The sequence below is a fragment of the Microtus oregoni genome, unplaced genomic scaffold (assembly GCF_018167655.1).
Source record: "Microtus oregoni isolate MIOR12 unplaced genomic scaffold, Mior012 000007F_ref0000211, whole genome shotgun sequence".
Classification (NCBI taxonomy): Eukaryota; Metazoa; Chordata; class Mammalia; order Rodentia; family Cricetidae; genus Microtus; species Microtus oregoni.
This window is the reverse complement of record NW_024543066.1, coordinates 42,848,248-42,871,847: the sequence shown is the minus strand read 5'-3', so window position 1 is coordinate 42,871,847 and position 23,600 is coordinate 42,848,248. Positions and strand designations below refer to the sequence as shown.

At 47.9% G+C, this 23,600-nt stretch overlaps 1 protein-coding gene across 4 annotated transcripts; it reads right to left on the bottom strand.

Annotated features, from left to right (window-relative positions):
* On the bottom strand, positions 1–5,325 carry Dlk2 (delta like non-canonical Notch ligand 2). 4 transcript variants are annotated; one of them, XM_041655905.1, is made up of 6 exons: positions 5,044–5,325; positions 3,917–4,047; positions 3,590–3,779; positions 2,330–2,460; positions 1,568–1,712; positions 1–877 (listed from the first exon to the last, which is right to left on the bottom strand). In XM_041655905.1, the coding sequence occupies exons 1-6, from the start codon at positions 5,091–5,093 to the stop codon at positions 145–147; spliced, it is 1,380 nt and encodes a 459-aa protein (XP_041511839.1). In that variant the 5' UTR covers positions 5,094–5,325; the 3' UTR covers positions 1–144. The 4 variants fall into 4 exon arrangements, with proteins under 4 accessions (XP_041511839.1, XP_041511841.1, XP_041511842.1 ...); XM_041655907.1 differs by having other exon boundaries at positions 3,590–3,653; XM_041655908.1 differs by lacking the exon at positions 5,044–5,325 and adding an exon at positions 4,523–4,753.
* Between the last annotated feature and the right edge of the window lie 18,275 nt (positions 5,326–23,600).

Here is a 23,600-nt window from a genome sequence, read left to right as displayed (position 1 = left end):
TTCTGTGTTTTAAAAAAATAGTATTTCTGGTATGAGGCTGAAATCCCCTGGAAGGGTGGACCAAAGCTGAGGGCTGGTGAGAAAGGACCTCTAGTCTGAGATGTGAAGGAGACAAGGAAGGGGGCCAAAAAGCCCCTGCCTCCATCACAATGCTGTGGTCTTGCCAAGCTCGGGGGGCAGGTCTGGTGGCAGAGGGAACCCTGCTGGCAGCATGCTAACCTGGCACTCCTGGTCCTGCCGAGCTGGGGCATAGTGTGGGGCTGGGTAGCAACAGGGTCCAGTGGGGCATATGCCCTGGCGCCATGCCCTCAAGGTCAGCAACACAGTGGCCAGGACCAGGGCAGCAGTGAGGGACCCAAACACCACCAGGGCCACCAGGCTAGACTCACCTAGCCCAGCCTCTTGCTTCCGCACCACCTCCTTCACTGAGATCCTCAGGAGGCCTGCCCCTGCACTGTGGGGGGCGGGCCCTGTAGCCGGCACAACTACAGCTGAGGTGGGTGTTTGTGGGATGCCCATTGTGGTGGGGGCTGGAGCGCGTAAGACAAGCTCACAAGTCTTGCCACCATAGCCACTGGGGCAAAGGCAGTCAAAGTCATGGATGCGATCCCGGCAGCGAGCCCCTCTCTGGCATGGGCGGCTGGCACAGTCGTCTAGGTTGATGGTGCAGAATCGTCCAGCAAAGCCCTCGGGACAGAGGCAGGAAAAGCGGTTTATGCCGTCAATACATGTGGCACCATTAGCACAAGGGCGCATCAGGCAGTCGTCTACGTTCACCTCACAGTGGGCGCCCATGAATCCTGCCAAGCAGCGGCAAGTGAAGTTGAGGGCAAAACCCTGGTTGTCCTGGCACTGCCCGCCATTCCGGCATGGGGATCTAAGGTGAGAGAGAACATTGGTATCAACTTGCCAGTCAGTGTCCTGACCACTGATGCCCCCTTTCTTTCTGTGTCACCTTGGGCTGTTCCTTTTGAGTTTCAAATAACCTTATTTTTAAAATGTGAATAAAAATAGCCAGATCGGCTAAATGAGAGAAGCCAAGCAGTTAGCACACACGCGGTCAGGCCCAAAGTCAAGGCTCAGAGAAGTGCTCTGTATTAACTCCACAGGCTTTTAGGCCTGCAGCGGAAATGGGGCAAGTCTAGCCCTGTGGCCGTTTCATAATCCACATAGGAAGAGCCAACTCGTAAGGTTGCTTGTCTGCTTTTTTGAGGAAGGACAGGGAATCCTAGGAGCCTCCCTCCCTGTGCCACCCTCCTCACCATTTGTGGTGAAGAAAGTTTAGAATCTGGAGGGCTGGAGAGTTGGCTCAGTGGTTAAGAGCACTTCTTGTTGCAGAGGACCTGGGTTCGATTCCCAAAACCCTCATGGAGGCCCACCACCTCCTATGCAGGCAAAACACTCATAACAGAAAACAGAAAATAAAAGGTCGAGAATCTGAACCTGGCACACTGTCACCTAAGGTGTCCTTGTCTGAGTCTGACTCTGTCTCCCGCCCTACTGACAGCCCTGACTTTCTCTCACTGCCAAATTCTAGTCCAGCTTCCTCAGGGTTCCAGCAACTCACCCTGCCTGCTCACAGGGTCCGGCCTTGCGCTCACAGCCACGTCCGTGGAAGCCTGGCAGGCACACACAGTGGTACTCACCGCCCCCGTCATACACACACTGGCCTCCATTCTGACAAGGTGACTGTGAGGTACAGATGTGCTCATCTAAAGAGATAAGAAGAGTAGGGTAGCCCCTCATATTGGTCTCCAGAACCCTTGTGGACCAGATCCAAACTCTGAATGTGGCTCATACCTCAGACCCGCCCCTGCCAGTATGGTATGGTGGGAAAAGCTATGCTGAAGTAGGGTTCTGGAAGTTCCTGGCCTCAGCTCTGGCAGTCTGGGTCAAACTGACTTCAGACAAGTCACAGCTCTTGTGTGGACTGTAGTTTCATCATGTTTAAACTGGGTACAACTTTTTTTTTCTTTTTTTTTGGTTTTTCGAAATAGGGTTTCTCTGTAGTTTTGGAGCCTGTCTTGGAACTAGCTCTTGTAGACCAGGCTGGTCTCGAACTCACAGAGATCTGTCTCCCGAGTGCTGGGATTAAAGGCGTGCGCCACCACCGCCCGGCTAAACTGGGTACAACTTTTTAGCAGCTGTCTTTCCAACAGCACGAGTTGATGTTGAGGATCCTTTCAAACTTCAAGTAGGAATGACATCAATAAGGATGTTCAAATCAATGAGGATTTGAGCAAGACACAATATGTTCTCAGTAAATAGTAAATATTAACGGTTGTTCTAGAGCACATGGGCTCTATTGCCAATAGCCCCTCTACCCTACCTTTGTCACAGAACTTTCCTGCCCAGCCACTGTGGCAGATGCACTGCCACGGCTGGTGGCAGGAACCGTGCTGGCAGCCGGGCATCCTCACACAGCGCTCACAGTGCAGCCCCTCCCAGCCTGGGTCACACCTAGTGGGAGAAAGCACAGGCTCAGGACGTGTGTGTGTGTGTGTGTGTGTAAGGTAGAACTAGCAGGACATGCAACAGTCCTAAAGGAAAAGCAGACCAGTCCCGGGTAGGTGGAGGGCTGTGCATAAGCCAAGTGCGAAGGGCAAACACAAGCATCAGACAGACATCAAACTCAGCACCTACGTTTTTTCTGGCTTCTCATAATCTGCTTTCTCACATGGAGGTGAGAAAACACCTTCCTTGAAGGGTATTGTTAAGGAAACAAACCGTGTCTGTAAAGGCCACTGGTGCCCTCCCTGGAGTCTCATTATACACAGTTGAGAGTGAGAGACCCTCCGAGGTCACTAGGATCATCTTCCCTTCGTTTTCAGAGCAAATGGCTGCTGTTTGTTTTGTTTTGCTTTTATCAGAGTCAAGAAGACAAGGCTAGCCTGGAATCCTGACCTTCCTGGCCTCACTTCACAATCACTAGGACTTTTGTTGGGTTTTTTTTTTTCCAAGACAGTGTTTCTCTGTGTAGTTCTGGCTGCCCTGGAACTCTGTCTCTGTAGACCAGGCGGGCCTTGAACTCAGATTCACCTGCCTCTGCCAGAATTAAAGGCGCACACCACCATTGCCAAGTGACTTATTCTTTTACAAGCCCTCAAGGAAGTCCGGTTTCAACCCTCCAGCACAGAGCCCCATGTAACAACCTGCCTTCATCGGCTCATTTCTTGTGTCCAAACTTCTGCCACAGAATTTGCCCAGTCTGCCCTGGTGAGTCAATTGCAAGATGTGCTAAGAAAACACCCATCCCCACTGCAGCTTTTTTCCAAAGCAGAACTTCTCTTTATATCCCCCTTCATGTGGCTCTGTCTCTAAACTCAACCTTCAGGCACCTCTACCGGCATCGTCAGAGACAGAAGCCCTTGAGAGAATAAAAGCTCAGATATCCAAGCTCTCCAGTAAGGCAAAATGAGATAAGGGGAGGGGAGAAGGGGGGTTTGGGGACTGGTCATCCTGTTGTGTGAAAACAAACAATAGAGTTTTAAGCTCCTAGACACTGTTTTGAGTTTTTGACCTGCTCATGGGTGTGAAGGGTCGAAAAGTGGGGAGCAAAGGATTTGAGACACGTGTGCAACAGAAGTACCTGCAGGAGCCGTCAGGAGCGCAGCAGCCGTGGGCCAGGTCACAGTGGGAGCTGCAGACATCCGCTGAAAGAGATTGGTGTAGCACGCGTGAGTCTGAATCAGGGTCTGGCTTCCTGGGACGTGGGACTTGGTAGAAGTTTCCGTAGTTAGAGGTACTCGGCTCTGGGCATGGCAACACCGACAGGCTTCCTATTCCAAAGGGATAGTACTCTCGAGCCAGGCGAAATGGGGCAGCTGCAGTGCCGTCTCTAGCCAGCAGAGGTCAACGTGCCAGCGAGGACGGCTTAACAGGGCCGCGACCCGAACCCTGGGGCGCGCTCGCTCACCTCTGGCAGGCTGGCTGGTTGCCCCCAGGATGCACAGCAGGCACATGAGATGTAGACAGCGGCAGCCGCTGGGCATGGTCAGTTCCGGCCCCAGGAGTGACGGACGGATGAACGGCCAGACGTGTAGACACCTGTGGGATGACACTGGCTAGGAGACGGCCAGACCGAGATAGCGGTACTGATACCAGTTCCAAGTGACAGGAGCAGGAGGAGAGGGACTCAACGACTGGGGTGGGAAGCAAAAGGGCGGAGGCGAGGAATGGATGAGCAGACGAAGGGACTGGAGACAGAACCCACTAGCCAGGTCTGAGAGAAAGAGGCCAAAGATGGGCAGCGGCGAGCGTGGCCACGGCGTGGGAATGGCCAGGGCTGGTGGTCCAGGTGGAGGGGTTGCAGGGATGGGGACAGCGCTGAGAGGCCAGCGCGACACGACCTGGGGCCCTGAGGGGAAGAGGATCGGCTCCCAGTTCCCAGCCACAAGCGGTCTCCGCCAGGGTCCTCCGACACCCACCCACCCACCCAGGCCTGGCTCTCAACCACCCTACTCGCTCCACAGCGCTCGGGCCTGGGGTCCCACCACGCGCCTGTGTCCTCCTGGCTTCTCACCTCCGGCTGGGAGGCGACCGGTCCCCAGGGCGCAGAGTCAAGAGGGATCCGACGGACTGGACCGGGGGGGCCGCCCCTAGCTGGCCGCGGGGCTCGGCGCCGAGGTGGCTGCCATGCCAGCTGAGCGCTCGGGAATCTGGGGCTGCAGGCGACCCCGAGCGGCAGCGGCGGCTCCTCGCGCGCTCGGCCCCCTGCCAGGGGCGGCGTGTGCCGGCGGAGCCCGCCTCTCCCCTCCCGCCGCCGCGGCCCGCCCCGCACCGATAGCTCCCCGCGCCCACCCCCGCCGCGCACGGCCACACCTCGCGCTGCCACTAGGCCCTGGCGCCCCCAGCCCTCCTCGCCCCCCACGTGGCGACCCCCCAGCTCCCCAGCCCCCCAGCCTCGCTTTCTTCACCCGAAACCAGAGTATCAAAGGAACTGAAATGGGCACACACTGTAAAGTGCGGGCGGCCGAAGGTGAGCGCCCTGCTGTTTCCCCATCTCCCACCCCACCCCACCTCTTGCCCCACTCTGCCCATTACCCAGGTCCCGCCTCTGCGCGCCCCTGTCTGCTGCTCATCATGATTCTCATTAGCCCTTCACGGTTCTAACACACTGAAGACATGCTTGCCACCCTCCCCCTGTCACCAGCCCACGCCTCCCAAGCATGCAGAGCCTTCGTCACTGGCTTCGTAGGTCAGCGCCTGCTCTCTGTTGGCTTCTTTCTTTCTTCGTTACCTCTCCCAGGATGGACCATACCCGCTTAGATACCATCCTAGTGTACCCTCCATTCTTGGCTCCCATCTGCTCAGGCTCCTCAGCCTGTTCCTTTCCAAGGCCCGGAAAGTCTGCCTGGACTAGACTGCCGCTGCCTGTCGGTGTTCCCGGCAAGTCCCTGCCTCTGAACATCCCCACATCCTTCGCTGCCCCGGATCTCAGACTGAGATTTTTGTGGGATGGTGGGGAGAACTGACCTTGTAGGCCTCTTTACCCTCAGAGCCAATGAATGACTCAAAAACCGGAGCAAGACAAAAACCCAAATGTGTTTTGTTGTTCGGTTGGGTACCAGTGCAGAGAAGGGGAAGGCTGTCCACATTCTCCAATGGGTGCTTCCCCATCTTTAGATGAAAACATTGGAAGGTGATGTCCCTAGCCTCACAGAGTGGCCTCCTACTGAAGTGGCCACAGGAGCAGAGCAATGCCAGCACCTACGCCTGACAGAACACACGAGCTCAACCCCAACTCTCTAGAGGACTTCCTCTTCACTCTGCCTTTTGCTGCAGGCTCTCTGGACTCGAGTCAGATGTGGCTTCTATCATTTATTTTGTTTTGTTGTTTGTTTTTAGCAAACATTGCAAACTCATAATATCAACAATTAGTATAGAAAATATAAGCCTGGGGGCTGGAGAGATGGCTCAGTGGTTAAGAGCATTGCCTGCTCTTCCAAAGGGAGTTCAATTCCCAGCAACCACATGGTGGCTCACAACCATCTGTAATGGGGTCTGGTGCCCTCTTCCGGCCTGCAGACATACACGCAGACAGAATATTGTACACATAATAAATAAATACTTTTTAAAAAATAAAAAACATGTATCTTTCAAAAAAGAAGAAAATATAAGCCTGGCGTGCCAACACTTTCTGAGTATTTAACTTTCTGAATTATAAGGATTCTAAAAAATGAGGATTTCAAGATGAAGGCAACCTTAGCTATGTGAAGAGATGGGGGAGAGACACAAAAAGTGGACTTCCATGTTGATAAGATGATGAAACCTCTGCTTGCCTTCTTGGTTAATTGATTCCTTTCTTCCCTTTCTTTCAACAAGATCTCAAGTAGCCCAGGCTGGCCTGGAACTTACTATAAGCTAAGGATAACCTTGGATTCCTGGTCCTCTTTCCTGTCAGAATTACAAGCATACAATTACCACACCTGGCTCCGATTTTTTTCCTATCAATACTTTTCATCGTCTCTGTTTTTCTCACAGTGAATATGAATAACGTCTTAAAGACTGGAGTAAAACAAGAGCCATCTGTGACCCTTGATCTCCAGAGCCACTATCAGTATTGGTCCCCCATTTTCCTACCCAGGAATATATAGGTATAAATACAATGTACTTACAATGCACCACCCTGTTTCAAGAAAACCCATGCCCTCTGCTGATAGCCCTCAGAAGCATAATTTTAGTGGTTGTATAATAATCCATCACAGAGGGACACTATAATTTACCAACAGAGCCCTGAGCATTGGCCACATACAACTTTTTTTTTAAACTTTTTTGGATCATTATAAATTCATTCAACAGGGCTGGAGAGATGGCTCAGGGGTTTAAGCGCACTGACTGCTTTTCCAGAGGACTTGGGTTTGGTTCCCAGCACTCACATGGCAGCTCACGATTGTCTGTAACTCCGGTTTAAAGATAAATACGTATTGGGTGCCTAGGTGCAGTGCCAGGCCATGGGTGCCGTCTTAGGTACTGGAAATGCAGATTCCTGAGAAATAGTAGCTAGTTTTTCCAGTGCTGGAGATGGTCTCTGATCCCCATACACGGTAGGCAAACACTCCACCATGGAGCGAGCAACACCGTTTTCACCAATGAGTCACTGAGTCAAAGGGCTGTGAAGAAAGAACAACTCCTTTTCATTGATGAAATATATGAAAATTCATTGATGAAACTATGAAGATAGTGGAAGCTTTTGAAGTTGATGGAGTCGCTAGCCTCCCCCTCATTCTTTGATGATCTTACCACCTGACTTATTGTCATTCCCTTCACGCCCACATCTTTCTAATTCTTGATGGCTTTTTTCTTATTTTGGAGGGGGTGGGAATTGTTCCGGGCTCTGTGACTCAACAGAGAGTCCCCCAACTGAGTGGTAGATTGCGCATAAGGACAGCCACCACACTACCTCCTGTCCCATATGACCCTGCCAGGGGCTTGGCTGCTCCCCAGCAGGAAGTGAGTCCCTTGAATTTGGGCTGATGTTATGACTTGCTTTGACTAATAGGATGCAGTAGAAATGACTCTATCTGAGGTCCTGTAGTCAGGGCCTGCAGATATCTTGGAAGTCCCCTTGTGTAGTAATATGAGCGGCGAGGCTGCGTTCCCAGCACCCCGGCCGCCTGCTCGGCTAGCTTATGCCCCAAAATAACATCACACAAACTGTATTCTTTTAGACACTGCTTGGCCCTTTAGCTCTAGCCCTTACTGGCTAATTCTGATATCCCGATCAACCCATCTCTAACAATCTGTGAGCACCGGTCTTACTGGGAAGATTCTAGGTCCATCCTGGGTCGGAGCTCAATGGCGTCTGCCCGGGAGAGCGGAGCATGGCGTCTCTCTGAGGCATCCGCTCCCGAGAGGAGAGCTGTGGAGTCTGAGCTCACTTCCTCTTCCTCCCAGCGTTCTGTTCTGTTTACTCCTCCCACCTATCTTCTAATCAATGAGGGCCAAGCAGTTTCTTTTTATTTAACCAATGACCTTCCTCCATCACCCTTGATCTTCCTAGAAAACCTCAATGTCAGTTAAAGAAAACTCACTCTAAAAACTGGTTGCAATGATGCACACCACACACCTTTGACCCCAACACTTGAGAAGCAGAGGCAGGTGGATCTCTGTGAGTTCAAGCCCAGCTTGATCTACTGAGAGAGCTTTAGGACAGCCGGGGCTACACAGTGAAAGCCTGTCTTAAAAAAAAATGCCATTCAGTGGTGGTGTTTAATCTAAACACTTGGGAGGCAAAGTGAGGCAGATCTCTGTGAGTTCAAGACCAGCCTGATCTACAGAGACAGCTATGGCTACACAGAGAAACCCTGTCTTTAATAAACAAAAGAAGCTTTCTGTACCAATATCACTCCTGCCAACATGGTGAACGTTCCTAAGACCTGCCTCGAAAAGAACAACAACAAAAAAAAACCCTAAGACCCGCCAGAAAGTCTGCAAGAAGGGGCAAGCACAAACCCCACAAAGTGGCACAGGACAAGAAGGGCAAGGATTCTTTGTATGTCCAGGGAAAACAGTGTTATGACAGGACACAGTGGCTATGGTGGGCAGACTAAGCCTACTTTCTGGTGGGGAAAAAAAGGCTAAAAGTACAAAGACTGCTGAGACTTGAGTGTGCTGAGCAGATCTAAGAGGATGCTGGCTAGTAAGAGATGCGAGCCTTTTGAACTGGGAGGAGATAAGAGAAAGGGCCAAGTGATCCAGTTATAAGCTGATCTTGTTATGAAGACAATAATATCATGAGCTCTTACTCAAAAAGAAAAAAAAGATAGAAAGAAAAGAAAAACCAAAACCAAAAGAAAAAAAAAGAAAATTGAGAGAAAAGACAAAAAGATAACTTCTGGTTCTCTGCAGATTCCAGCTGCATTTTTTCCTGCTCCCCTTTATTAAAAATGCTTCAAAAATATTTGTTTAAATTAGCTATGGTGACTCACACCTGTGATCCAAGCACTCGGGAGGCTGAGGACCACTGCATATTTCAGAAAGAAGAAAGAAAGAAGCTGTCTTTGCTGTTGCCAGCTCCTTTTCCGTTGTACCATCAAGATTACTCCAGTGCCAAGGTCCCCAGTGCCCCATCAGTGCCAAGGTCCCCAGTGCCCCATCAGTGCCAGCCCGATAATGAAATCTCAGCAGTCATCTCACTGATTGTCAAGTCACCTGACCTAATTCCCCCCAGCCTGGAGGGTCACTCTCAGCTTCTCTGCCTCTGTAATGGCCACTTCCCCACCCCCTTCGCATCCTCCCATCTCCCAGGACTCCTCCCTGGTCCTCTTTCCTGTCTTTTCTTCCTTCCTCCCTGATGCCATTCAGCCCAGTTACACCAATAACTTTATAAGACACTCATTTCTGTCTTCCCTGCTAAGCTTTCTCCCTGAAATCCAGACTCAGGGACTGTCTGCCTAACCCCTCCACATGGATTAACAGATTTGGCTTTTGCAAATGCGAAGCCCTGATTTCTACTCCAAACACCCTTCTTCTGTAGGTCTACCCATCTCAATTAGTGGCTATCCACCTGTCATATGTTGGAGAGGACAGGTCCTTTGACTTCTCAGGGGCTCTCCATCCACCTTGGTTTGGTTTCTCTTTCTCCCCGCCCCCCAACCAAGACAGGGTTTCTCTGTGTAGCCTTGGCTATCTCTGTAGCCCAGGCTGGCCTCAAACTCCCTGAGATCCACCTGCCTCTGCCTCCTGAGTACCGGATTGAAGGCCTGCGCCACCACTGCTTGACCACCTTGTTTTTTGGGTCACTCACTGGCCTAGAGTTCATGGAGTAGGCAAAGCTAAAGAAAGCTGTCTGCTGGTCAGTGAGCCCAGGGATTATTAAAATGTGCCACCAAATTTGGCTTTTTTTATATGAGTTCTGGAATTAAACTCATGACTTCATGTTTGTATAGCAAACACTTTACTGACTGAGCCATCTCTCCAGCTTTCCTCCTCTTTCTCTTCTACCTTTGTGTGTGTGTTTATGCATGCATGTGTATGATATATGTATGGACATGTATGTATGATGTGTGTGCATGTGCATGTATGGCATGTGTATGTATTTATAGTATGTGTGTGCATGCGTGTTTATGTATGATGTGTGTATGCAAAGGCATGTGAGTGCCTGCACATGTATGTATGATATATGTTTGTATGGTATGTGTAGACATGCACATATATGTATAATGTGTATTATAGTATGTGTGTGCATGTGCATACATGTATACCTGTGGCGTGTGTGCACACACATATATCTATGGTGTGCACTGTGTGGGGGCACATGCCTGCATATGGAGTTCAGAGGACACTTTGTTTGAGGCAGGATATCTTTGTTATTTCCCAATGCACTTATAGTGCCAAGATAGCTGGCTCACAAGCTTCCAGAGAGATCTTTCCATAGGAACACCAGAATCACAGAGCTGCAGTATGCCCAGTTTTGTGTAGGTTCTGGGGATTCGGACTCAGGTCTTCATGGTTGTTCAGCAAGAACTGTACCTTCCCGAGCTATCTCCCCAGTCTCTCTTCTTTCTCTTACAATTCACATCCTGCAAGTTCTGCCTTCTAATCTGTCCATATTAGCTAGACATGGTGGCGCACACCTTCAATACCAGCAGTCTGGGGGCAGAGGCAGGTGGATCGCTGAGCTTGAAGCCAGCCTGGTCTACAAAGTGAGTTCCAGGACATCAAAAACTACACATAGAAACCCTGTCTCAAAAACCAAAACCACCACAACAAAGAGAATTTGTATTTGACTCTCTCTCTCTTTCTCTTTTTCGAGATAGGGTTTTTCTGTGTAACACTCCTAGCTGTCCTGGAACTAGCTCTGTAGACCAGGCCTCGAACTCACAGAGATTGCCTGCCTCTGCCTTCCAATTGCTGGGATTAAAGGCGTGTGCCACCACTGTGCAGCAACATTTGACCACTTTTCACAATTGACGCCGAATACCCTGGTCTGTGCTGCTGTTACTGCTTTCCTTTTCCCAACTTTATTTATTTATTATTTATTGTTTATGTTTATGGATGTACATGTACCACAGCCTGCAGGTGGAAGTCAAAGGAGAACTTTCAGGAGTCAGTTCTCTCCTATGTAGGTTCTAGGGATCGAACTCAGCCTTTAGCCTTAGCCGCAGACACCTTTACCTGCTGAGCCCTCACGGGCCAACTACCACTAACGTTTCATTGAAATATTGCAACTTTTCAGGCGGGTCCTCTGATGATCACGTATCAGTCAGGGCGATCCTGATAAAAGTGAGGTCAGCTACTTGACATATTTAGGCATACTTATGACATGGTGTCTTTAACTAAATCCTGAAAAACTAGTTGGTAGAGGGCCAGTGAGATGACTCAGCAGATTAAAGCACTTGTCATCAGGCCTGATGTCATGACTAGATCCTGGAGCTCCACACAGTGAGAGGAGAAAACTGACTCCTACATGTTATACCCCGACCTTCACCCGCAGCTACACACATGTATAGACCCAAAATAACTATAGTAATAAAAAACAGATAGATAGCTGGGCGATGGTGGCGCACGCCTTTAATCCCAGTACTCGGGAGGCAGAGGTAGGCGGATCTCTGTGAGTTCGAGACCAACCTGGTCTAGAGAGCTAGTTTCAGGACAGGCTCCAAAGCCACAGAGAAACCCTGTCTCGAAAAACAAAACAAACAAACAAACAAAAAAAAAACAGATAGATAAACTCCTGTCAAAAATAATTAGCAGTGGGGCTGGAGAGATGGCTCAGTGGTTAAGAGCATTGCCTACTCTTCCAAAGGTCCTGAGTTCAATTCCCGGCAACCACATGGTGGCTCACAACCATCTGTAAAGAGATCTGGTGCCCTCTTCCGGCCTGCAGGCATACACACAGACAGAATATTGTATGCATAATAAATAAATAAAATAATTAGTTAAAAAAATAATTAGCGGAGGGGTTGGAGAGATAGCTCAATAGTTGGGAGCGCTGACTTTTAGAGAAACCGGGTTCAATTTCCAGAGCCCACATGGCAGCTCATGACACCTTCACACAGACATATATGCAGGCAAAACACCAATGCACATAAAACTAAAATTAATTGGTTGGATTAATTAATTGGTCGATTAATTAATTGGTTAATCAATTAATTAGTGGGAGCCTGGAAAAATCTGAATTAAATCTGGAGTTTATTTCAAGGTTTCTCAGCTTTGACAAATATACCATAATATAGAGTTAACACTAAATAAAAACTGACAAAGGATATATGGGAATTCATTTTCATGCTTTTGCAACTCTTTTTGGTTGTTCTTGTTTCCTGTTTCATCTTTAAAATTTATTTTTATTATTTGTGTGTATGTGGGCATAATTTATGTTCACATGTGTGTAGGTACCCTTGGAGGCCAGAAGGGGGCATCAGATTCCTGGGAGCTGGAGCCACAGGGGCTTGTAAATTGGCCCCTATGTGCTGGGAACTGAACTAGGTCTTTTCGAAGACCAGCAAGTGCTCTTAAATATCATCTCTCCAGTCCCCATTTGGTCTTTTGTTGTTGTTTTGTTTTTGTTTTTGTTTTCCTAGGCAGAGAGAAACTGTGTAGTCCTAGAACTCTCAGAGATCTGCCTGCCTCTGCCTCCTGAGTGCTGGGATTATTAAAGGCGTGCACCACCACACCTGGCTGCTCCCAATGTGCTCTTATGCTGTGACTTTGACCTCATTGAGAGGTGGTGTCTTGTAACAAAAGTAGAAGAGACACTAAGTGACTTCTTTTTCTGTTTGTTTGTTTGGTTGATTTGTTTTTTGGTTTTTGGTTTTTTTTGTTTGGTTGGTTGGTTTTTTTTTTTTTTTTTTGAGACAGGGTTTCTCTGTAGCTTTGGTTCCTGTACTGGAACTAGCTCTTGTAGACCAGGCTGGCCTCGAACTCACAGAGATCCGCCTGCCTCTGCCTCCTGAGTGCTGGGATTAAAGGCGTGCACCACCACCGCCCAGCATCATGTGACTTCTAATGTTAAGTGGCAAAACACGGCACAGGTTCACCTGATTCTCTTGAGATATGGCATTTGGAGTATGATGAATTGCCATGTAATCAGTCTGAGTGCCCTGAGACCACTGCCCTAGGTGGAGCAGCCACACAGAGAAGCCCCGAGACTGTGACACCCAGAGAGACCCTGCTGCTTCAGCACTAGTTCCACAACCGACTGTGTCTGCGTACAAGACAGAGCCACCCAGCTGAGCCTTGCCTCAGTCCCTGCCCACAGGAATCTTAAAGGCCGCTAAATCAGTGGGGTTAGTGCAGTGGCCGACAACTGATTAAAGGAGGGATGGTGCACTGGCTTGAATACCAAAGACCAGCATAGGTTCATATTTGATTGCTTAGGCAATGGCACTATTTGAAAGGATTAGAGGCGTGACCTTGTTGGAGTGGGTACGGCCTTGTTGGAGGAAGTGTGTCACTGGGGGTGTGCTTTGGGGTTTCCAAAGCCCAAGCCAGTTCCAGAGTCTGTCTCTTTTCCTGCTGCTTGTGGATCCTCAGCTATTCCTCGGGCACCATGGCTGTCTGTGTGGCGCCGTGCTCCCTACATGATGACAAAGAGCTAAACCTCTGCAACTGTAAGCTAGCCTCAATCAAATGCTTTCTTTATAAGAGTTGTCATAGTTGTGACGTCTCTTCATAGCCACAGAACAGTGAGTAAGACAGGTGGAGCATCAGTAGCGTCCCAAGGGAGCAAAGTCTCCTATTTCTGGGCCCAAGTTTCACATAAAGAAGGCGTTCATTCAGTGGACTCTAAGGATGCTCCGGCGGCTGTGCTTGATAACATTGCCATATCACTCATTGTCGATTTCACCTCTTCTTTGACATCTGGCAACTATCTTACCTTAATTTCTTTCTTTTTTTAAAAAATATTTATTTATTATGTATACAATATTATGTCTGTGTGTATGCCTGAAGGCCAGAAGAGGGCACCAGACCCCATTACAGATGGTTGTGAGCCACCATGTGGTTGCTGGGAATTGAACTCAGGACCTTTGGAAGAGCAGGCAATGCTCTTAACCTCTCAGGTATCTCTCCAGCCCTTACCTTAATTTCTTAATCCTATAGAGAAATCAAATGCGTGTGGATACCAGTGGCTGTCTAGGGGACAGGTGGTGAGCATCCCTGGCGCCATCTGTCCAGGCTCTCCTGAAGGAGAGTGTGGCACCTAAAAGTAAAGGGACTGGAACTTAGAATCTGGCTGTGGGGACCCAAGGATAGGGGCTTTCTTGTGTCTGTTTCTTTGTATGTAAAATGGAGACATCCCGAGTTCTCAGTGGCCTGCTCCCTGCCCACCCCTTCACCCTCCCTTACCCCGTCCTCCCTCCCTCCCTCCCTCCCTCCCTCCCTCCCTCCCTCCCTCCTTCCCTCCCTCTTTCGCTGTGAGGATGGAATGGTTTGTAATGAAATGAACCTTTATAGCAAGCAGGGGGACAGGGGTGGGGGCAAGGTGAGCTAGTGGAGGGTCCCTTGTGGAGTCAAAGTCACTTTTTTGCCCCAGAGTAGGTTTGGCCAGAAGAGTCAGGACAGGAGATGGAGCAGGGCTGTGCTGGACTGTACTGGGACTTGTCTCTCCAAACTGTCTCTGCTGCAGTGGGAATCTGTCCACTTTCAGCCCCTATACATGTCCTTCGGTCCAGGCTTTTGGCTCTGCAAGGCTTTTGCTAATACACACCCTCCTTCCTTTAAAACCCCCAGGAATAGCAACTAGACTCACCACGTCTCAGGTTTCCTCATCTTTGGCAGAAGCCTCACTTCTCTCTAGGTAACTGAGTCTCCTCCCTTTACCACAGTCCAGGGACCCTTCTATCCCACTGCCTCTGCTCTGTCTAGCATTTCTGTCCTGGTCTTTGCAGCCCATTCCTCCCCCCCCCTTTTTTTTCAGTATGCCTTGAGGGTAAACATTTGGCCGCCTAAGTTATCCTCTGCTCATCTCTCCTGCTGTGACGTCATTGCAAATGTTAATGTGATGATACCTAACGATACTCTGCTATACTCATAGATCTGTCCCTAGCCCAACTGTCATCAGAGGCTTCACCCAGCAACTGATGGAAATAGAGACAGAGACCCTCAGTCAGACATTAAGCTGAACTCAAGGAATCCTGCAGAAGACAGAGAGGAAGGATTGTAGGAGCCAGAGAGGCCAAGTCATCACAAGAAAATGCACAGAATCAACCAGTCTGTGCTCATAGGAGCTCAAAGTCTGAACCGGCAACCAGGGAACCTGCATGGGACTGATCTATGCCCTCTGCACATATGGGACAGTTGTGTAGGTTGGTCTTTGTGTAGGACTTCTAACAGTGGGAGCAGGGGCTGTCTCTAATGCTTTTGCTGGCTATTGGAACCCATTCTTCATACTGGGTTCCCTTGCCCAGGCTTAATACAAGGGGAAGTGCTTAGTCTTACTGCAACTTGATATGCCATGTTTTGTTGATATCCATGGGAGACCTGCCCTTTCCTGAACAGAAACGGAGGAGGAGTGGATTGGGAGAGGCAGAGGGGAGATGGGAGAGAGTAACTGGGAGGAGAGGTGGGCGGGGGAACTATGGTTAGGATGTAAAATAAATAAATTAATTTAAAAAAAGAGCTCCGGGCATGGTGGCCCATGCCTTTAATCCCAGCACTTGGGAAGCAGAGGCAGGCAGAATGTGTTTATACAGATATTTGTGCTTTCTTTCCTCAATATCTTTGTTAAGTGATACAATATCAATTAAGAGAATATCAATGGTTATCACATTTAAATTTGATTTTTTTTTTTTTTTGGTTTTTCGAGACAGGGTTTCTCTGTGGCTTTGGAGCCTGTCCTGGAACTAGCTCTGTAGACCAGGCTGGTCTCGAACTCACAGAGATCCGCCTACCTCTGCCTCCCGAGTGCTGGGATTAAAGGCGTGCGCCACCATCGCCCAGCTAAAATTTGATATATTAAAAGAATGTCCCTCAAAGGACATTCTAAATTTAAAATACATTGCAATTATACAAGAGATAGTTATAGCATATTAGGTGTAATTATGACCTGGTTAAATATATAATGCATTTACCACTGTACATGGGATAGCTATATCACGTTAGGAATAATTATGACATAGTTATTGTTTTCGTTTGGAGATTAAGCATGACATGTGGAGATGTGTGTGTCAAGCTGACAAAGGGTGGGAAGTGATGGCTAGTCTCAGTTGTCAACTGGCCACACCTGGAGTTCACTAATGGTGCCCGCGCACTCCTGTGACAGATTTTTGCTTAATTTGTTGAAGTGGAAAGATCCACGTCTAATCTGGATCTTTGAGATGGGAAGACAGACCTTCAGTCTGGAGCACAGCTTGCTAGAAGCCCACGTAAGGGACCTGGAAGAGAGAAGCTGCTCTCTCTACCTACTTGCTCTCACCTCGCCAGCAAGTCCGTTCCTTCACTGGCATTGGAGCCTACTTCTTTGCGAAGACCAGCTGAGACGTCCAGCCTCATGGGCTGAACAACTACTGGACTCTTGGGCCTTCTGTTCGTAGGCAGTCATTGCTGGGTTAGCTGGACCACAGCCTGTAAGTCAATCTAATAAATCGATATAAATAATATATGTAAAATCTACATATATATATATGTGTGTATATATATATATATATATATATATATATATATATATATTCATTCTGTAAGTTCTGTTCCTCTAGGGAACCCTGGCTAACACCCTGACCGTGCATTCAGTGTGATCAGCTGCCTCGAGCCCCCCACATGCCGTCTCTGCATTACACACTGTCTCCCTGCAAACTGTGAGTCAGAACTCAGCCCTTCCTTTCTTAAGTTGCTTTTCTCCGAGATTTTGTCACGGCAACCAGAAGGTAATACAGTGATCTTCCAGATATCTGACTTCTCCGAGCCTCAGAGTCCTTGCTGGTGAGAGACCATCGTATGAACCAGGCACTAGCCCAAGTGCTTTGTGGGTATGCAATGACTACCATTAATTGCTACTTGGTACAACCTGCCATCACTTAGAGACAAGCCTCCAAACGAGATGAGAGCGTTTGTAACCTCTGGTCATGTAGATGAAGGATTGTATTGATAGGTGACTTGGGAAGACTGAGCATTGAACCCGGTGCCTCTTGCCTGCTCGGCACACACTGTACCGAGTGAACCACTCCTGTAGCCCACATTTACACACACACACACACACACACACACACATTCCAGATGGACCTGTGGGCTCTGGACCCCGTGGAGTCCTGAGGACGTGCAGATATGGCCTTTGTTCTCACAAAGCAGCAATTGTCTGCTCTGCTGCTTGGCCGTCCTGCTTTCTCTAAGCCAGTTCTAGCCAGTCCAGCAGAGGCCCTAAGCAGTGGGTTTTTTTCTTTTTTTTCTTTTTGTTTTTCTTGACAGGGTTCCTGGGATTAAAGGTGTGTGCCACCCACCCCCCAGTTTAACCTTCCTAATACTTTGACCCTTTAGTACAGTTCCTCACATTGTAGTGACCCCACCCATAATATTATTTTCATTGCTGTTTCATAACTGTAATTTTGATACTGTGATGTAAATATCTGATGTGGAGGATGTTTGATATGCAACCCCGTGAAAGAATCATTTGACCCCCACCCCAAAGGTCGTGAGCCACAGGTTGAGAACCACTGTACTAGCGTAGGGGCTGAGCTGGTGCTGGGAGACATATAGATTACATCTTTCACGGGGCATTCTGCCAGCAGAGGGGCCCTTGGGTCCTGCAACAAATGTTCCCTTCCTCTGGCTGCTTCCTGTTTTCCTTCCACCTCCATCCTACCTCACAGCAGTGTCAGAGCCAGCTGTTCAGGAGCTGAAGTCCAAGTTAAGCTACGGTTAGTGTGTGTGTGCACGCATGTGCGTGCATGTATGTGTCCTCAGGGACTGCTGTGCCTAGTCTCAGGCCCTGGATACCATGATTGGGATACCTGGATTTTCCTGTCTGAGCTAGGGTGGGCACTGAGGGTGGGCATCCGAGAGCTGAGAAGTAATAGGGGACTGGTCATGCCTGAAGATGGGGTGAGGATGCTCCTTTTGGAAATGCCTGGAGAGGGAACAGGTCCATTTAGACCCACAAGCCTGTGTAGACACAGGCACAGACCTGGGAGGACAGGAGTCCCACTCATCCAGGCGATGAGTGTAAGGCCCAATAGTACCAAGCCTTCCCATGCTGTGACACTTCTGCCACCTGCACTGCCTGGGGTGGATAAAGGGTGACCCTTTTCTGTGTTTTCTGTCTTAAGACATGGTCTCACTAAATTGTCCAAGTGCCTTGAACTTGTGATCCTTGTGTCTAAGCATCCCTAGTAGCGGGAATTACAGATCTGTGCCACCAGGCTGGGTTCCAGGGTGGTCTCCCATTGTCCTTCTTAACTACCTTATTCCACTCTTCGTAGTGTCCTCAAAATCTGTGTATACTGCTACGCATGTCAGGGTCTCCATGGCTCAGGATAACACTCATCATGGAAACCAGGCTGGCCTTGAAATCAATGCCTTCCTTCTGTTTCAGCTCCTGGGGGTGGAGATTCCTGGCATGAGATACCATGTCTAGGCTCCTACCTTTCCAATTTGAGTGTGTGTGTGTGTGTGTGTGTGTGCGTGTGTGCGCGCGCAGATGGATATTAGGGTAGTTTCCATCTTTTGGTTATTGTTAGAGAATGCTGCAATGAATAAGTGCAAATATGAAAGTATTTAAATTTCTGATTTTATTAACTTGCTCGTAGGTGTTGAAGGATTTCAGGAATATGAAAAAGGATCTGCACTCGGGAGGCATAGGCAGGCGGATCTCTGTGAGTTCGAGACCAGCCTGGTCTACAAGAGCTAGTTCCAGGACAGGCTCCAAAACCACAGAGAAACCCTGTCTCGAAAAACCAAAAAAGAAAAAAGAAAAAAAAAAGAAAAAGGATCTGGAGAGGTGGTTTGACAATTAAGAGCATGTCGTGTCCTTTCGGTAGAACTGAATTTGGTTTCCAGCACCCACGTCAGGTGGCCTCCTTGGATACCTGCACAAACACAGCACACACACACACACACACACACACAAATAAAAATTAAAATAAAAATTTTTGAGACAGAGTCTTACTGTGTACTCTGGCTAGCCTGGAACTTGCCATGTAGACCGAGCTAGCCTAAAATGGACAGTGATTCGCATGCCTCTCCCTCCCGAGTGCTGGGACTAACAGCATGTGCCACCAAAACAGGAAAAACTAAAAGATCTTATGGGTTTTTTTCATTTGTTTATTTTGTTTGGTTTGGTTTGGTTTTTTGAGACAAAGTTTCTCTGTGTAGCCCTGACTGTCCTGGAACTTGTTCCGTAGACCAGGCTGTTCTTGAACTCAGAGATCCACCTGCCTCTGCCTCCCGAGTGCTGGGATTAAAGGTGTGTACCATTACTGACCAGCTTAAAATAAGATTTGAGAAGGAGGAGAAATAGGAGGAGGAGAATAGGAGGAGGAGGGGAAGAAGAGAGAAGAAGAAGAGAGAAGAAGAGAAAGAAGAAGGAGGAGGAGGAGAGGAAGAAGAAAGAAGAAGAGAAAGAAGAGAGGAGGAGGAAAAGGAGGACGAAGGACCTGTAAAATGGTTCAGTTATTAAAGGAGCTTCCCATCAAGCCCGATACCTTGATTTTGAGAAGAGAACAGATTTCTGAAACTTGTGTTCTAACCTCCAACCTAAGGCTGTGTTTATGCATGAGCTCTCTCTCCCACCCCTAATGTTCACACACACTCACTAAGTTCCAAGATTTTTTTGCTTATTATTTTAATTGTGTGTCTTTGTGTGAGTATGGGCATGTGCTTGTAGGCACCCGTGGAGGTCAGAGGTGTGAAATCCCCCTGGAGCTGAAGTTACAGGTGCTTCTGACCACCTGACGTGGGTGCTGGAAACTGAATTAGTTCAGGTCCTCAGCAGGAGCCATTTCCTCAACCACTTAACAAATATATTTCGATATGTGCTTGAAAGTAAGAGTTAAGGGAAGGAGAGGTGGTCAGAAAAACATAAAACACACCTGAGAACATGGGTGTGGGCTTCTCCGAGACAGCCAACCAAAGTAAGCTGTACCCAGGAGTGGGGATGGTCACTTTTTCTTCCTTCCTTCCTTCCTTCCTTCCTTCTTTTTTGTTTCCTTTTGCTCTGTTCTGAGATAGGGTCTCATTCTCTAGCCCAGGCTGGCCTTGAATTCGAAGTGATCTTAGTTCTGAAGATCACTGAAGCAGTGCATTTACCACCATATCCAGCCCAAACTAGATTTCTTAGACTTCCATCAAACTCAATATCCTAAGATTGAAGAAAGGTTATATAGCACAACTTTATTCACCAGAATGGTGGCAAGGGATTTCATTAATAAAAGAGTTAGCAGACATGGATACAAACTGATCACTACCCTTTAAAGTTTTGAAATTCTCTTTATGCTGGTTTTTTTTTTTGACAAGGGCTCATGTGGAGGCATTTCAATTGTATTTTAATAAATAAAGACTGCCTGAAGATCTGAGAGTAAAACAGTCCCACTGGTCAACCTTATAGACTAGATTATGATAACACATATCTTTAATCTCAGTAGCCACAATGACACACACCTTTAATCCAGGAAGCAACCCTAGTTGTCATAGAAATCGGGTGGTGCACGCCTTTAATCCCAGTCTTATAAAGGAACATAAAACGGGGATGGAGGGAGATAGCTCTCAGACACAGTCTCATTCTGAGATTCCAGGAGGTAGGATCATCATTTCAGACTGAGGTCGAGGTAAGAGCCAGTGGCTGGCTGTTTTGCTTTTCGCATCTTCAGGTTGAACTCCAGTTTTTGACCCTGAGTTTTTATTAATCTATCTATCTATCTATCTATCTATCTATCTATCTATCCATCCATTATCTATCTATCTATCTATCTATCTATCATCTACCTATCTATCCATCTATCATCTATCCATCAATCTATTATCTATCTATCATCCATCCATTATCTATCTATCTATCTATCTATCATCTACCTATCTATCCATCAATCTATTATCTATCTGTCTATCTGTCTATCTGTCCATCTGTCCACCTGTCCACCTGTCCACCTATCCACCTATCCACCTATCCACCTATCCACCTATCCACCTATCCACCTATCCACCTATCCACCTATCTATCTATCTATCTATCTATCTATCTATCTATCTATCTATCTATAGACAGGGTTTCTCTATGTAGCCCTGGCTGTCTTGGAACTCTCTGTTTAGATGAGGCTGGCCTCAAAAGATCTTCTGTTTCCTCAGTGATGGGATTAAAGACATAAGCCTCCACCACCGCTCACTCAGAATTTAAAAAAAAAGGAAATCTTATTCCCTTTGAAAACTGGTTTTGCTACCACTGCCCAGCTCACAGTTTTCTATGTAAACCTTTTCTCTCAAGCTAATTTATCTTTATTCTGGGTTTTGATTTCCTTCCACAGCAAACGTCTTGTTTGAAAGTTTTGAATGAGTGACTAAGGGGAACTAAATGGAGATGTGTAATGATCAGGAGTCATTTTGGTTTATTTTGAGTGGGAAGATCAAAATAGGGACTTATTTATGCAAGTAAGGAAGTTTACAAATAAGCAAGCTCCCCCAAGCTACACTTCCAGCCTTTTGTTTTGAGTTTCCTTTAAAAAAAATCTATGTGCCGGGCGGTGGTGGCGCACTCCTTTATTTTTTTTTTTTTTTTTTGGTTTTTCGAGACAGGGTTTCTCTGCGGCTTTGGAGCCTGTCCTGGAACTAGCTCTGTAGACCAGGCTGGTCTCGAACTCACAGAGATCCGCCTGCCTCTGCCTCCCGAGTGCTGGGATTAAAGGCATGCGCTACCACCGCCCAGCACTCGGGAGGCAGAGGCAGGCGGATCTCTGTGAGTTCGAGACCAGCCTGGTCTACAGAGCTAGTTCCAGGACAGGCTCCAAAGCCGCAGAGAAACCCTGTCTCGAAAAACCAAACCAAACCAAAACAAAACAAAACAAAACTATGTGATTAATTTATTCAGTGTAATTTATTTGTTTTAGAAAATATATGTGTTAGAAGAGCAGGAAGGGTGGGAAATAAAACGTGGGCTCCAGCTGGGAGTTGCGGTGAATCCCAGCACTTGGGAGGCAGAGGCTGGTCTATATAGTGAGTTCCAGGATAGTCAGAGCTATGTAGTAAGACCCTGCCTCAATAAATAAATAAATAGATAAATAAATAAACACATGATAGAAAGGATGAAAGGAAAGATGTGGAATTCTCCTCTAGAGACCTGGGATCCTCTCTGAAGGTTTTGTTTGTGTTGATGGAAATCAGCTCACCCAGAGACAGATCCAACTTCCATCCTGAGCCAGGGAAATGGATACCTCTGTGCACTGAAACCTTAATGAACTGTACGGGATCAGCACAGGAGCAGCAGATGGAATTCCAGGACAATTGTTCCGGCTGTCACCAGAGAAGACTGGATGGCAGGGGCACTGGATAATTTATAGAGGGACAGATGCTAAAGCTTCCTTGGAACCATCTGGTCAAGAGGGGCCTGGGTTTGGAGTAGATGTCGTCTTTAGATCTGAATAAACTCTGGCCACGTGCCTCCATATCTCCTTTATTCGGTTTCTCCTTCTCCAGGAATCTTTTCAGAAGAGCTGAGCTCCCTGACGACCCAGATGCAGAACTCTAGCTGGTTCTCAGCTCAGGTTTTCCTCCGCTGAATCTGGGGCTTGTTATTGGCTACCTTTCCTGCCAGGACCCGGTGGTGTCGTGGGTGTGGGTGACTTTTTTTGTTGTTCTGTATTTTCGAGTCTTCTTCCCCACTAGTACATGCCAGAATCTTTCAGTCACTCACTTCCCGATCACTTCCTGAATGACAAATATTTATTGAGTACCTACTTTGACAAGCAGTTGTTCGGACACTGAGGCCATAGTGTCCTCCATAGCTGCTGAGGGGGGAGAAAGTTCTGGGGTTTTCACTGTAGTGGGACAGATGGTTGATAGACAGAGACATTTAAGATGATGTCAGGTAATGATAATCTCCGTGGCAGCAAATGTTAAGTGGCGTGGTGGAGGGGAGTGAGGTGCTGAGTGACCGGGGAAGGCTTCTTTGATGTGACAACATTTGAGCAAGGACACAACTGTTGGAGACTACCTAGAAGGAAGACATTTCAGTCACAGGAAACAGAAGACTGGAAGACCGCAGCACAAATATACTGAGCACATCCATCACAGGAAAATCTGCCACCTCGTCACTGAGTATTGCGTGCCATGCACCTGCTGTGGAATAGAGATATACTCAGACACGCCTTGTGACTTGTGGAATAAAGATGATATACTCAGACACGCCTTGTGACTTGAAGAAACGCTAGGGTAAAAGGGATACAGTGAATAAACAATAATTATGGCGCTGAAGAGATGGCCCGGCAGTTAAGAGCATTTGCTGCCCTTGAGAGGACCCAAGCTCAGCTCCTAGCACCCACAGGGTGGCTCAGAACTGCCTATCACCCCAGTTCCCAGGGACCCAATGCCCTTTTCTGACCTCTGCAGGCTCCTGCGTGCACTTAGTGTAGATACGCATAAAATAAGTTAATAGTTACGGTACAGGATATTCATAATGAACGTCTATGGGACTTGTCAGAGCTGTCTAGTAAAAGGCGCCGTCAGAGGTGGTCTGGAAGAGG